Here is a 15,837-nt window from a genome sequence, read left to right as displayed (position 1 = left end):
AGGTCATGAAGAACCTAGGGGTAAGACGGGAATGGAGATGCAGACCTACTAGAGAATGGACTTGAGGATGTGGGGAGGGGGAAGGGTAGGCTGTGACAAAGTGAGAGAGTGGCATGGAAATATATACACTACCAAATGTAGAATAGATAGTGGGAAGCAGCCACATAGCACAGGGAGATCAGCTCGGTGCTTTGATTATAGAGCCTGCAAGCCACAACTACCAAGCCCACGTGCCTAGAGCCATGATCCGCAACAAGAGAAACTACCACAATGAGAAGCCCGTGCACCAAGAGTAGCCCCCGCTCACCGCAACTAGAGAAAGCCTGCACGCAGCAACAAAGACCCAACACAGCCAAAAATAAACAAATAAAAAAAAAATAATAATTTCCCAAGAAAGAAAAGCCTTGGACCTAATGGCTTCACTGTGAATTCTACCAAATATTTAAAGAACTAACACCAATCCTTCTCAAATTTTTCTGAAATATTTCAGAGGAAGAAACACTTCCTAACTCATTCTGTGAGGCCAGCATAACTTTGATACCAAAGCCAGAAGACACTACAGGAAAACTATACACCAATATCCCTTTTGAACATAGATGAAAAAATCTTCAGCAAAATACTAGCAAACAGAATTCAGCAACACTTGAAAAGTTTATACATTATGACCAAGTGAGATTTATTCCTGGAATACAAGGATGATCAATGTAACATGCTACATCAACAAAATGAAGGAAAAAAAACACATGATCATCTCAACTGATGTAGAAAAAGCAAGATTCTGCACCCTTTCGTGATTAAAAACACTCAATAAAATAGGAAAAGAAGGGAACTACTTCCACACAATAAAATCCGTATATGAAAATCCCACAGCAAACATAATACTCAATGGCTTTTCCTCTAAGATCAGGAACAAGGCAAGGATGCCCACTTTCACCACTTTTATTCAACATAGTAATGTAAGTTCTAGTCAGAGCCATTAGGTTATAAAAGAAATAAAAGGCATCCAAATTAGAAAAGAAGTAAAAGTATCTCTGTTTGCAGATGAATGATCTTATATGTAGAAAATCCTAAAGACTACAGAAAAGCTGTTAGAACTAATAAATGACTTCAGCAAAGTAGCAGGATACAAAGTCAACACACAAAAATCAGTTGTATTACTATACACAATGAACAATCTGAAAAGGAAATTACAAAAATGATTCCAGGGCTTCCCTGGTGGCACAATGGTTAAGAATCCACCTGCCAGTGCAGAGGACCTGGGTTCGAGCCCTGGGCCGGGAAGATCCCACATGCTGTGGAGCAACAAAGCCCGTGCACCACAACTACTGAGCCTGTGCTCTAGAGCCCGTGAGCCACAACTACTGAAGCCCACGTGCCTAGAGCTCCGCAACAAGAGAAGCCACCGCAATAAGAAGCCTGCACACCACAGTGAAGAGTAGCCCTGGCTCATCGCAACTAGAGAAAGCCCGCGTGCAGCAGCAAGGACCCAACACAGCCAAAAATAAATAAATAAATTAATTTTTAAAAATGATTCCAGATATAGTAGCATCAAAAAGAATAAAATACTTAGGAATTAACCAAGGAGGTGAAAGACATGTACAATGAAAACTACAAGACACTCCTGAAAAAAATTATAGACATAAATAAATGGAAACACATCCCATGATCATGGATTGGAAGACTTAATGTTGTTAAAAGTGGACTTCTGGGGCTTCCCTGGTGGTGCAGTGGTTGAGAGTCCACCTGCCAATGCAGGGGACACGAGTTCGTGCCCCAGTCTGGGAAGATCCCACATGCCACGGAGCTGCTAGTCCCGTGAGCCATGGCCGCTGAGCCTGCGCGTCCGGAGCCTGTGCTCCGCAACGGGAGAGACCACAACAGTGAGAGGCCCGCGTACCGCAAAAAAAAAAAAAAGTGCACTTCCCTGGTGGTCCAGTGGTAAAGAACCCACCTTTCAATGCAGGGGACAGAGGTTCGATCCCTGGTTGGGGAACTAAGATCTCACATGCCGCAGGACAACTAAACCCGTGTACCACAACTACTGAGCTCGTGCGCCTCAACGAGACAGCCCACGTGCTGCAAACTACAGAGCGCACGTGCTCTGGAGCCTGCACGCCAGAACTAGAGAGAGAAAACCCGCACGCTGCAACTAGAGAGAAGCCCGAGCGCCAAATGAAGAGCCCACGCCACAATGGAGGATCCCGCACGCCTCAATGAAGACTATGTGCCTCAACTGAGACCCGACACGGCCAAAATAAATAAATAAATAGTTAAAATGTTAGTAGTACCCAAAGTAATCTATAGATTCAGTGCAATCCCTAAAATTTCAAGGAACTTTATGCAGAAATGGAAAAACACTAAAACTCATATGGGATCTCAAGGGACCCCAACAGACAAAACAATTTTGAAAAAGACTAAAACTGGAGGACTCACACTTCCTGGTTTCAAAACCTACAACAAAGCTATAGTAATCACAACAGTATTCACATACAAAGAGACAGACATATAGATCAATGAAATAGAATAGAGAGCCCAGAAATAAACCCTCGAATATACAATCAAATGATTTTTGAGAAGGGTGCCAAGGCCATTCAATGAGGAAAGGACAGTCTTTTCAACAAATGGTGCTGGGAAAACTGGATAACCACATGCAAAAGAATGATGTTGGACTCTTACCTAACACTATATACAAAAATTAACTCAAAATGGATCAAGGACCAAAATATAAAACCTAAAACAATAAAATTCTTGGAAAAACATAGGACAAAAGCTTCATGACATTGGATTTGGTGATGATTTCTCAGATAGGACAACAAAGACATAGGCAACAAAAGAAAAAATAGACAAATTGGACTTCATGAAAATTAAAAAACTTTTTACATTGAGACAGTATCAACAAAGTAAAAAGGCAACCAACAGAATGGGAGAAAATATTTCCAAATCACTTATTTGATAAGGGATTAGTATCTAGAATATTTAGAAAACTCCTAAAACAACACACACACAAAACCAGATTCAAAAATCGGCAAAGGACTTGAATAGACATTTCTCCAAAAAAGATGTGAATGGCCAATAAGCACATGAAAAGATGCTTAACATCACTTATTATTAGGGAAACACAAATCAAAATTACAATGAGATACCACCTCACACCTATCAGGATGGCTACTGTCAAAAAAAAACAGAAAACAAAGTGTTCGGTGAGGATGTGGAGAAATTGGAACACTTGTGCACTATTGGTGGGATTGTAAAATGGGAAAGCCACTGTGGAAAACAATATGTAGGCTCCTCAAAAAATTAAAAATAGAATTACCATGTGACCCAGCAATTCCACTTTAGGGTATATATCCAAAAAAATTAAAAGCAGAATCTCAAAGAGATGTTTGTAAACCCATGTTCATAGCAGCACTATTCACAATAGCTAAAACATGAAAGCAACCCAAGTGTCCATCAACCAATGAATCAATAAACAAAATGTGGTATATACATACAATGGAATATTATTCAGGCCTAAAAAGGAAGGAAATTCTGCGATACGCTATAACATGGATGAACCTTGAGAACATTATGCTAAGTGAAATAAGCCAAAATTTATCTTATAATAAGATAAATACTGTATGATTCCACCTATATTAGGTACGTAGAGTAGTCAAGAGCACAAAGACAGACACAAGGTATGATGGTTGCCAGGGGCTGGGGAGAATGGAGTTATTGTTTAATAGCTGTAGAGTTTCAGATTTACAAGATGAAAAGAGATGGGAATAGGTGGTGATGGCTACACAACAATGTGAATGTATTTAATACCATTTAAAAATGATTAAGATAGTACATTTTTTGTTATGTGTATTTTAACTCAATAAGAAAAAAGAAATTACTATCAGTAAGAGAATATATAACTTGAGGTATAATTCATACAATGGAATACTATATAACAAAATGAATCAACTGCATGACACCACAGATGAATCATACAGTGCTAATGAAAAAACAAGACATAATATACACAGAATGATTCTATTTACTAAAGTTCAAAAGCAGGCAAATTATATTGTATAAAGATGCATAAAAGGAATGGTATGAGTCAAAATGAAAACAGGTATATGAATAACAAAAGAAGATGACCTCTAGTGGTTCCCAATCTTAGCACTACCTCCAAATCACCGGGGGTGGGGCAGCCTAAAAAATCTACCCACATCTAGGTTCCGCACCCCTAAGTTCTGATTTCATTGTGTCTGCGATGCTGGCCTTAGGCATCCAGTTTCAAATCTCCAGGTGTTTCTTTCTTTTCCTTTTTTTTTTTTTTTTTTTTTTGGGGCCACGCTGTGCCACGGGCTTGTGTGATCTTAGTTCCCAGACCGGGGATTGAACCCGCGCCCTAGGTAGTGAAAGCACAGAGTCCTAACCACTGGACCACCAGGGAGTTCCCTCCAGGTGTTCCTAATGTGAAGACAAAGTTGAGGATGCTGCCTGCTCTAAGGTGGAGCAAGAGGGCTGTGATACGGAAGGCCAAATGTGGGGCCTCTGGGGTGCTGGCAATGGTTTTCCTTGACCTGGGGGGAGTTTCACAAGTGTTAGCTTCATAATTTTTCACTCTACATTTATTTTATGCCCTTATCTATACATGTCAGCTCTTCTCTTTTTCCACAGCATACACGTAGGTGTTCCAGGGCCCACAGCTCACGGTCCTTACTTGGAGTTGCTTATCTACAAAGTACTTCACACGGCAGGGCCGATCCAAGCTGGTCGTGTCTTTGTGGCCAAGCTGTCCATATTTACCTAAAGTGAAATGAGCTGCTTTGCCATCCTCTCCACTGGGCCTTGTGGCTTTTCCCCTCCGGGAAGGAAAAACAGCCCATTGACTCAAGTGCTGGGCTTAAGCCACCCCTCTGCTGGTGTCTGCTCCGTGAATTCAGGAGACCAGCACCACAGAGCCTCCAGGACCAGGCAATTCCACAGGTCCCCAAGAGGCAAGATGCTCCTCCAGGCTCCCCACTCCTAAGCTCAGATGTTCAGAGCAGAGATTTTTATTTTATCTTTTTCTCTACCCAGTGCCAGACCAAAAGATGTTTCATGACTGCTGGCTAAATATTCCTTTAAGACAAATACTTTTTCAGAAAGGTAGATGGGAAATACTGACATGTTGTCCTATTTCTCTCTTGTCTGGTCTCTGCCCCTCTGAGTGTGCCTAGATCTGTTCCAGAAAAGGGAGTAGACAGCTTTTCAGTCCCAATTGTCAGGCCGAGGCCCCTGCTTCCACTTCTCTGCATGGCTGTTGTCACCTGCCCTCTACTCCCAGGTCTTTCCTCCCCCTGGTTTAAGCATAACAAAAGCAAACCTTTTACTTACCCCAGCCCCAGGTGTAGAGCTCCCCCGTTCCTGCAACCAAAGGACAGCAAAAGGACAGTAAGGGGCTGACACCACTGCTCTTTGACTAGGCATTTGTCCAGCTCGGCCTGCCAGCATGTTATGGTCACCATGAGACTTACTTGGCATAGCAAAACATATCCTCTCTCTCTTTTTAACAACTGTCTAGTCACATTTGGGGTGATAAAGGATCCAAACTGAAAAAGTTCACCTCCCTATATGCAGACTAATTGGCCTGCAACTCACAGCTGCTGAGTTTAGGACAGCCGTGCTGTCAGATAAAAGGCTGGCAACACTAGCCTCCCTCCAGAAGGAAGAACCTTCGGGGCCTGACAGGCTGGCGAGCCACTGTTAAAGCCCCGTGGGAGTGAACTGAGTGGGGCAGCTACTCAGTACATGTCAAAGATGCTTAATTAAAATGGTAGTTTTTTAGGTGACCACACCCTTTTCTGCAGCCACCAGCTAGAGAGCAGGGTGGAGGGACCTCCCACTCCATCGTGAACCAGCCTACCCAGCCCCACTCACTTGTCACCACCGCTGTGTGCCGGGATCCACAGCTGGCCTTGACTGCATCTGAGCCCAGGGGGAGGTCCAATAAAGCTGGGAAGGGCTGGACAGCTATGAAGGGGGCGGGGGCTCCATCCTCACCCCCGGCTACTCTCTTCACTTCAGAACCATCTTCATTCAGTCCTGAGGCTTCAGAGAAGTAATAAGAGTGATGATGATAATGATGCTGAACACTCACTGAGCACTGATCTAAACCTCATTCATATACTGACTCACTCACTACAACAGCTGACACACTTGCTCTAGCTCCAAAGCCATCACTCCCAACCCCACATTTCCTGGGAAGTGCTGGAGTTGACAGGTTTGTGGGGCATGTAGTGCTGACACTGGCATCAGCCTTGCCATGCTCCCTCTCATAAGGGGCTCAGAGTCCTTCATTGTGTCCTGGGGTCCCAAGGATGTCACATACCCTTTTGAGCACTGTAGCTCTCAGGCCAGCAATATGGCCAGGAGTCAGGAATGACAGAAACATGTGGAAATCAAGAATTGACCCTCACCAACAGACTTGTGGTTGCCAAGGAGGAGGGGGGTGGGGGAGGGATGGATTGGGAGTTTGGGATTAGCAGATGTCAACTATTATATATAGAATGGATAAACAACAACGTCCTACTATGTAGCACAGGGAACTGTATTCAATATGCTGTGATAAACCATAATGGAAAAGAATATGTATATATATATATGTATAACTGAATCATTCTGCCATACAGCAGAAATTAACACAACATAAATCAACTATGCTTCAATAAAATATATCAAAAAAAAGAATTGACTCTCACCTTCTGCGGTTGTCTTTCCATCCTCTGCCAGGCTCTTGGTGGGCAGGGCCAGCTGCCCTGATTCATTCCAGCCCCAGATATAAATATCCCCAGCCTCTGAAAGAGAGATAAAGGGGCCCCATTAACAGACTGTGATCGCCCCCTCCACCTCCTAAGCATGTGCATCCATCCAGACTCCACTACACCCCACTAGCTCCCTAGAGACAACTCCTGCCTGCCCTGCCCAAGTCAGCACTCCAGGCAAAGTGCTTCCCTCAGGCCCCAGCAGCTTCCTTGTCTCAACAGGGCCCCTTCCCCCTTAAGTGCCTTCAGGTCACCCTATTCTTAAAGGAAGTCTCTTGCTGGCTCTTCCTCTCCACTTTCACTTTTTCCTTTTTTGTTAAATTGCACCCCCCACTCCCCCCGCGTGCAGTTTGGAAATGTGGCCCTGGAAGTTCCCCAGTGGTCTTTTTTTCACATCCACTGAGCCCAGGCCCCTTTCGTCAGCCCTACCTGCCACCAGTCCTGCTGAAGGCCTTTTAAAAAACTGTTGTTTTAACTGAGGTGGTATTGGTTTATAACATTATATAAGTTTCATGTGTACAGCATTATATTTTGACTTCTGTATGCACTACAGTGTGCTTATCACCAAGAGGTTAGTTTTCATCTGTCACCATCCAGCCAACCCCCTTTACCCACTGCACCCTCCCCCTCCCCCGAAGGCCTCTGGAAGCTCTCACAGCACTGGAGTTAGTTGATTGGAGCAACAGCCCTATGCTAAAAATTCACTAACAGCAGTGGCTAATTTTTATCAAGTGCTTATTCTGTGCCAGTTTTAAGTACAATATCCCCATTTTATTCAAGAGAAAACTTGAGGCACAGAGAGGTTAGGTGCTCTGCCCAAGATCACGACGGGCAGGGTGATGATTTGAACCTGGGAGGTCTGGTCTGAAGCATCCGTGCTCCAACCACGTGACACCAAGGCCTCAAACGCCTTTTGGACCTCAGTGCGAGACTTCCATTGGGCTCACCTTCCAGCCCTCTCTTCTCTTCCCTCCAGCCCAGTCGTTCTCAAGCCTGGCTGCCGACCCAGGCCCATTACATGTGAACATGGACGGGACAGTACAGGCATAGGTAGTTTTTAAAGACCCCTGGTGAAACCACGCCCCATAGAGTTAACAGAAGCTGATAACTAATAGAAATTCTTTAACTTACAGAACAACAGATGAGAGAACAGCCTGTTAAAACCCCTTTGCTTGTTAAGTGCCTTCATTGATTAAGTTCACTTTTGTTATTTTTCTTTTTTTTCTCTTTAATTGCATACCTTCCCAGCTTCATGCAACTCAGCTGTTTCACAGGGACTTGGAGTCAGCTCCTGCCCAGTGAAAGCCAGCTGGGGACTAGTTGGGGCCACTGACCCTAAAACTGGGCCTGTGCAGATGTCCAGTGGATGGCCTTTTGATGTCAGAGGGCTGGAAAACTCCACCCTCAGATCATGCTAAGCGCCTCCACTTTTTTTTTTTGGCCACACTGCGCGGCTTGTGGGATCTTAGGTCCCCAACCAGGGACTGAACCAGGGCCCCTGAAGTGAAAGCGCCGAGTCCTAACCACTGGACCACCAGGGAATTCCCAAAGCGCCTCCATTTTGAATATGCAGAAGCATGTGACCCAGATATGCCTGCTTAGAACACTGATTACCTCACCTTCTTCCCTACCTCCAAGCACCTTTCCCCACGCCTAAGACCACCCTGCTTATCCCATAAATACCCCAACTCCCTTCAGGGAGGCAGATCTGAGACTTATTATTCTCCCATTTCCTCACTTGGCTGCCTTGTGAACAAACTGTTTCCTGGCTGTAAACCTTGGCATCTCAGCGTCTGGCTTGCTGCGCATCAGGACCTGGTCGGTAACGATATAAGTGGCGGCCAGAGCCCCAAATGCAGATCCTTGCAAAGATCATTCGCTCCCAGCCGCACCCAACAGCCTAGAAATCAGCTGCACCTGGATCACCTGCCAGAGTGGTGAACACAATCTCAAGTGAAACTCCTCATTCTGGTCCTGGGTCACCAGCCATGACACCGCCACAGCTCACACTCACCATCATCATCCTCCCGATGGGCATCCAAGTGTCCACTGTGTGCCACACATCACAGCCACCTGGGCAACTGCTGCCTTTTTTTTCTCCTTAGCTCGGTTGCCCCTCACCCCTTCATTCTCCCTTAGGGAGTATTTTAGAAAGACAGCCCTGGCTGGAGGCAGACGGAGGGGAGGGGTAGTGAGACCAGTAACAGAAGACAGGAAACAATTGTAACAGTCCGGGTGCGAGTGGGTGATGGTGGCGGCAGAGGGGCTGAATCTGAGAGGCGTTAGGGAGTCATGAATGACTGGGCTGGCTGATGTGGGAGGAGCTTGGGAGGAGGCCCGGCTAGGGCACCCATCAATCTGCGAGAGAAGGAGGAAGGTTTGGAGGCTACGAGACCTTGAGCCGGTTTTGGAAAAGCACTAGGTCACTCACCACTCACACACAGAGAGTGCCAGCCACCTGCGGCCACCTCAGCCATGGTTAGGCCCTGCAGCGCCTGCAGCAGCCTCGGCTCCGGCTCTGCCTCCAGAGTCCCGTGGCCCAGCTGTCCGTGCCTGAGCAAGGGAGACCCTAGTCAACTACAGTCACACCAAGGGGTCTCCCTCCCCTTCCCTCCCCAATCGCTCTCTCCTGCCCCCTGTATGCTCACCTCCCACTCCGAGCCACATTTACCCGCACCCCCCCACGCCCCGTCATCGCCGCAAAAGCCCAGCCGGCCCACCTCACCTGCCCCCGCCCCAGGAGAACACCTGGCCCGCCGCGTCCAGCAGCAACGCGTGCTCAGCGCCCAGCTCCAGCCGGCGCGCCCGCAGTGTCGGGGCCAGAGGCCGGTAGAAGGGCGGCCGCGGGCTCACGTAGGCGCGAGCGCAGGGCAGCAGCGGCAGCGGCCCAGCCTGGGTCTCATCGCCGCCCGGTCCGTCTTCCCGCTCGGCCTCAGGCACGGTCTGGGCCCAGAGGGGCTCCCCGCGCAGCGCCGAACCGGGCGCCCAGGCCTGCAGCTCCGTCCCGGCCCCGGGTCCCGGCCCCGTGCGCAGCACCACCAGGAGCTCCTCCGACGCCCACGCGTCCCTGCAGCCGCCCGCCGCTCCGACCGTGAAGCCAGACAGCTCCACCTGACCGCCTCCACCTGCGGGGGGGGGAGAACTGGCTGGGGAGGGGGCGGAACACGCACCCGGGGCTGGGGTCGGGATGGGGCCGGAAGGAGGCGCTCACGGGTCACGAAGGCGGTGTAGCTCCAGCTCGCGCTCACGCGGCAGACATCGAGGCCCGCGCCCGGCGCCCTCAGAGGCTCGGGGCTGTGTACCTGGCGCCCGCGCCCGGAGCCCAGCGCCTGCCCGAAGCCGCAGAAACCGAAGCCGAACCAGGCCCCGCGACGCTCCTCTGCCATGCCCGGCAGCGCCCTCTGCTGGCTGCGACCTGGCTGGGGCGGCCGGCGGGACGGCGGATTAAGGCTAGAACTCGAAGAGATACTTCTAGATGAGCCCTTGCGGTACACTGAAGCTGCCTCACCTGTAAAATGGGGGAAATGCCATCCTCCTAACCACAGAGGCAGACGATGTGCATTCCACCAACATTCGCTGAGCGGGAGCCTTGGCTAAAGTCCTGCCAGATTTAGAAAGATTCTGAGCTGTCTAGAGTGGGGCACTTTCCCTGCCTTCCCTTTTGACTCAAGCAAGTTCGCTGTCCCACAAAGTGGGCACGAGGTATTTAAATGGCTTCTCTCTTAGGCGTTGGAGTAGGATCTGAGTCCCTCCCCCTCCAAATTCCCAATGCCAGGCACATTATCCCATGTAATGTTGGGAACTAGAATTGCCCCCATTTGACAGCGGAGACTCCCAGAGAAAGTAACCCTTACATAATCACATAGCTTAGGACCGAGAGGGGCAGAAGGCTGAACTCAAGGCCCATCATTTCCACATACAGTGCTCTTCCCACCAGTGGAAGGCAGAGCATTTGAGAGACAATGCCCTGTACGGGTTAGGACCAGTTCCAGGGTTCACATGTTTGCCCCTGCAGCTACCAGTGCCTGTGTCCTCAGCCAATTTACTTAAGCTCTCTCAATCCAATTCAATTTCTTCAGTTTCACAAAGCTGGGGAGTAGGGGAGGTGATGTTTGTACCTACCTTGTAGAATTGTTTGGAACAGATGCAAATAAAGGGTTCAAGTGCTGGCACCTACCATGGTAAGCACACGGTATCAGCTTATTAAGTCCAGTACTTAGAATTGATAAAAATGACCACTGGATTTTCAGGGACCTATATAAACAATTTCAACTGGACCTTATCTAGCCATTTATTCGTCCCACATGCATTTATTGATCCCTTACTCTAAGTCATTGAGAAGGAGAAGAAGTCATTGTCTACTTCCAAGGAGCCCACGCATAAATGGGGAGACAGACGCACAGTCGAGTGGCACAGTAAGGCCACTTTTTCCGTACAGCATGTTCGGCTTCATCAGAATTTCAATGGCATTTTCAAGCCTGTGAAGTCAGGTCCTGGGTCTCTCCTTGACCCGGGCCTAGGCTTCTACCCCTTCCGGGTCAAATCCCAGCCCTAGGAGGCTTCTGACCTTGATCTTGACCCTGTGTCCTCCACCCGCTCAGGCAGCTCCTTCCGATGGGCAGTCCTGAGGGAGGAGGAAAGGCCGGGGCGCAGGGCGGCCACCCAGGAACGAGTCACCAGCCAGCCCAGGACCTGGCTGGCAGCCGCAGGAAGGAAAGGTTTGAAGAGCCGCGCCCTGAGCGAGGCGCCCATTGGCTGCCGCCGCCTCCCCGGGGCCAATCACCAGAAAGAAGGGTGACGTCACCGCGCGGGGAGGACAGCCTTGGGACAAGCTCACCTCGGTTCGGGCGATCCCCGCCGCGGCCTGTCCAGTCCTAGCTCGATCAAACCGGTCCCAAGGCCTACGCTCGCCGCTGCGGCCTCCGGCGAGGAGTGGGCGAAACCTTCGGTGGGCGTGGGCTCCTTGAGCCAGATGGTCCCGTCCTCCGCAGGCACGCGCGGGGCCGCGGAGTCAGTATTAGAAACACTTGGGGGACGATCAGAAAGAACTAAGGGGTTGGCGACAAGCGACCCCAGTGACGGGCACCGCCTGTCAGTCCTCTCAGTCTGGGATGGCGGCAGCTCGCTACTGGACACGCGCGGGTCTGAGGCCCTAGAAGCAGCACCCGAATTAGGCGGGTGCTGAGCAGCTTTTACTTTCCATTGGCTCGGGATCTGTCACTTACCTCCGTTAAGCCAATGAGAGTCAAGATGGGCTTAGTCCGCTCTGCAGAGAGCGGAAGCAGGCTCTCAGGGACCACCCGCCCAGGCAGGTGGGGATGCCCGCAGCGGTCCAAGCTTAGCTCCAACCCCGCTCAGCTACTGGAGCTTCCCTCAGGGCTTTCCCACCCCCGGATCCCGAGCTCTGCCCGACTGAAGGTCACTGAAAACTCTCAATACAAAGGCAGAAGTGGGCTTCCCTGGTGGCACAGTGGTTGAGAATCCACCTGCCAATGCAGGGGACACGGGTTCAAGCCCTGGTCCAGGAAAATCCCACATGCGGCGGAGCAACTAAGCCCGTGCGCCACAACTACTGAGCCTGCGCTCTAGAACCCCCGAGTCACAACTACTGAGCCCGCGTGCCTGGAGCCTGTGCTCCGACACAAGAAAAGCCACCACAATGAGGAGCCTGCGCACCGCAACGAAGAGTAGCCCCCGTTAGCCCCCGTTCACTGCAACTAGAGAAAGCCTACACAGCAAGGGAGACCCAAAAGCAGCCATAAATAAATAAAGGCAGAAGTATTGAAAAGCCTAATGCATGTGTTTCCATGCGACTGGATACTTTATTGATTTGCTTATGTTTACCCTTTGGCCCTCTACAAGGATTAAGAGGCAATTCAGCGGGCCCTGGGGTGGGCATTCATTGGATTCCTTCCACAGAGGTGGCTGTGCTGCTGAAAAGCTGCCCACACATGCTCAGCCATGCCCAGCTCCTGCTCCACGCTCTGGCCCCCAGTCAGCCCTCCCTGCCCACTGACTGGGCACATATTTGAGTTCCACACACTTTTATTAGAGGATGAGGGGTGGTACTGCCAGCAGGCTTAGGTGAGACTCACAGCTGGTGAGGCTGCTTGCTGGGTCCTTCCCAGTGCAGGAAATCCACAGGCTGAGTTAGGACGCGCCTTCCCCATTCCCAGCTGTCTAAGTAGTACAGGAAAAGTTCCCTGCTGCGTGAGGCTGGCAGCAGTGCTGGCAGAGCAGGGCTGTGAACGTGGCCCCTGATTCAGAACAGAGGACATCAAAGGGCAGCTGGGCAGGAGACACCCCAGCACCCACCAGCCAAAGCCATGTCTGTCCTCGCTCCCTGTGCTGTGATAGGTAGCGTGTGTGAGAGGCAGGTCCTCACTTTCCATCCTGGCTGGGTCTGATAAGCCCATATTCCACTGCTTTCCCCAGACAAGCGGCGGCAGCCCTCATGACGGGGCTCTCCTTGCCCTTAGCCAGCACTGACAGGATCTCCAGCATCTCGCTCTCCATCAGGGTGCTGGCAATCTCGCTCGAGGCCTCCACCATGTTCAACACCACCACAGCACCCCGGTGCTGTAGCTCCTGGTTGGGGCTCAGAAGCAGGGCCTGCAGGATCTCCAGCCAGTGTGTGGTCTGCAGGAAACAGGGCAGCGTGACCACCGAGCAGCAGGGAACCCTGGCAGGGCACTCACTCACACACCCTGGCTGGGGGTTCCTGGCCCACCTCCCCTGCCCCACCAAGAAGGGGCACTGACCACTTGGGGGATGCGGCTGCAGAGCGAGGGCCGCGTGGAGGTGAGCATGGCCAGGCCCCCGGCAGCCGCCCGCCGTAGCAGCTCATCGTCCTCTCCACTGTACAGCACCAGCAGCTTCAGCCGGTCACTGCCCGTGGCTTCAAAGAGATCCTGCACCTGTGGCCGGAAGCGGGGAGTGCACCAGGTCAGCTGGGGCAAAGCCCAGCCAGGGACAGGTACTTCTGCGTGCCTGCCTGCCGTGACCGCCTCCTGGACCAACCCTCACCTCCTTGCTCATGGCCAAGTTACACATGCACTCGGTGGCTGCCCGGCGGATCATCTCATGCTCCTCAAACATGTAGCCCTCAATCATGGGCACAGCCCTCTCCTTCAGGATCTTCTGCCTGTGGGGCCAAGGGTGGAGGGTCGGCATCACCAGAGCGTTGGCATCCATCACCCCCACCCGTTTCCCCACACAATCAAACCCGGGGCAAAGGATTTCCCTGGGCAATATCCAAAGACCCCCCCTGCACCGGGGATGAAATCACCAGGCAGTGGTTTCCAGCCTTCTAACCGGGCCTAGGAAATAGCATGGGACCTTGGGAAATGCTCTAAAGTAGGAGTTAGGAGACCCGGGTGGTGATGATGGCGATGCTAACACCTAACATCCGAGCCCTCACCCTGACCCAGCACTCGGACTACCTTACTTAATCCTCGCCACAGCCCTACAGTGAAGGCGCAGGTGTGATTATCAGTACTATCTTGCAGAAGAGGAGACTGAGACTGAGTGGCCCAAGGTCACAATCAGCAGTAATAGCTAATCTGTACTGCTTGGGCACATTGCCAGGAGCCAGGCACCTATGTAGTAAATGCTTTTACACATATTTTCTCATTTAATCCTCCTCGCTGCTCCTCCACGAGCTAGGTACTGTAGCCATCCCATTTCACAGAGGGGGAAACTGAGGCACAGAGGGGTTAAGTTACTTGTGAGGCTATACACCAATAAACAGTGAACCCAGGATTTGAACCCAGGCAGCCTGACTCCAGGGCCTGCGCTGCCATTGTCCAGTCCCTTGCTATCTCACGGGACACTGCACAAGTCACGCCTCTTGGCCTGTCTCCTCCACTGTAAGATGCAGAGGAGTCACCGTGAGAAGCAAATAAGTGAGTGACTGGGGAGTGCTTTCCACGCTGTAAAGCGCTTTCCTGGGGATGGTCCAAACCATGATGCCCTGCCCAGGCCCCACATCCCAAGGGACCTTACCGGAGCCTCTCGCTGATCCCTGCCAGGTTCGTTAGAGCCATGAGCGCCTCAAAGTTCTGCAGGCCGGAGCAGTTGAGGTGCAAGAGGGAGACGAGGGGCCGGACCACCTCGTAGATCTGCGATACACACCCACCTGTCAGGGCTACGCACCCCAGCTCCCCCAACCCCACCGGCCCTGCAGATGGGAGGGAGTCCAGCCCCCAAAAGAAGGCTGCCCTTCCCACCCCCGGGGCTCAGCAAAGCTGACACTTCTCCAAGGAGGAGCTGCAGCCCGGGTCAAAGGCCATAAGGGCCCTGTGAGGGGGTGGAGGACAGGCCAGTGCTGGGGCAGAAAGACACGCACCCGCTCGCCAGGAAAGGTCATCTCTGGGTTGGAGGTGATGGTGAGCTTGGCAAGAGCCTGGGCTGCCTTCGTCTGCCCCACGTCAGTGCCTTCCAGGGCCAGCGGGAGCAGAGCCTGTAGGGACAAGCCCATCAGTGTCCAAGATGTGCCCGGGAACATAAGGCCCAAACCACGAGGCTCTGAGGCCCTGACTGTGCTGCCCTCACCTTTCCCCGCCATTCTCTCCCCAGGCTTGACAATGATACTCCCACTCCCACCCTCTCATCTCTCTGAGGCCTCCCAGTAAGCTACCCAAACACTTCCTGAAACAACTATTAAGGGACAGACGTGGATTGTGCCCGGCACCAGAGCCATGGAGGGCAATGACACAAGGGAAAGGAGGAGAGCTCAGGACCCTAATAGGCACAAAGTCCGGGGCTCTAAAGAGCCTCCCCCCGCGCCCCCCCAGCATCTCTCACTCAGCAGGAACACATTCCTGCTGGTCGCTAATAATACTTCTCCGTCCCACACCCGACACTGATCTCTGGTGTAGCAGCCACTCAGTGATGTTTTTTTTGTGGTACGCTGGCCTCTCACTGTTGTGGCCTCTCCCATTGCGGAGCACAGGCTCCGGACGTGCAGGCTCAGCGGCCATGGCTCACGGGTCCAGCCGCTCCGCGGCATGTGGGATCTTCCCGGACCGGGGCACGAACCCGTGTCCCCTGCATCAGCAGGCGG

The 15,837-nt window shown here is 51.3% G+C and overlaps 2 protein-coding genes across 10 annotated transcripts in view; both read right to left on the bottom strand.

Annotated features, from left to right (window-relative positions):
- Positions 1–12,478, bottom strand: part of RCCD1 (RCC1 domain containing 1) — a 45,239-nt gene extending 32,761 nt beyond the window's left edge. For 2 of the 7 annotated variants that reach the window (XM_055087927.1, XM_055087926.1), the window contains exons 1-7: positions 10,282–11,599; positions 9,985–10,192; positions 9,499–9,898; positions 9,205–9,326; positions 6,711–6,806; positions 5,890–6,060; positions 5,347–5,376 (exon numbers count right to left, since the gene is read on the bottom strand). In XM_055087927.1, coding sequence (XP_054943902.1) covers positions 5,347–5,376; positions 5,890–6,060; positions 6,711–6,806; positions 9,205–9,326; positions 9,499–9,898; positions 9,985–10,159 — 994 coding nt within the window. In that variant the 5' untranslated portion in view covers positions 10,160–10,192; positions 10,282–11,599. The other 5 variants (XM_007108352.3, XM_028496476.2, XM_055087925.1 and 2 more) reach the window with 5 other exon arrangements.
- A 322-nt stretch (positions 12,479–12,800) lies between these two features.
- Positions 12,801–15,837, bottom strand: part of UNC45A (unc-45 myosin chaperone A) — a 14,826-nt gene continuing 11,789 nt past the window's right edge. For all 3 annotated transcript variants that reach the window (XM_007108351.4, XM_007108350.4, XM_055087924.1), the window contains 5 exons: positions 15,121–15,234; positions 14,778–14,893; positions 13,800–13,917; positions 13,535–13,690; positions 12,801–13,412 (listed from right to left, as the gene is read on the bottom strand). In XM_007108351.4, coding sequence (XP_007108413.1) covers positions 13,155–13,412; positions 13,535–13,690; positions 13,800–13,917; positions 14,778–14,893; positions 15,121–15,234 — 762 coding nt within the window. In that variant the 3' untranslated portion in view covers positions 12,801–13,154. The remainder of the gene's footprint in view (positions 13,413–13,534; positions 13,691–13,799; positions 13,918–14,777; positions 14,894–15,120; positions 15,235–15,837) is intronic.

Source organism: Physeter macrocephalus, chromosome 11 (assembly GCF_002837175.3).
Source record: "Physeter macrocephalus isolate SW-GA chromosome 11, ASM283717v5, whole genome shotgun sequence".
Taxonomy (NCBI): Eukaryota; Metazoa; Chordata; class Mammalia; order Artiodactyla; family Physeteridae; genus Physeter; species Physeter macrocephalus.
This window is presented reverse-complemented; position numbering and strand designations above follow the sequence as displayed.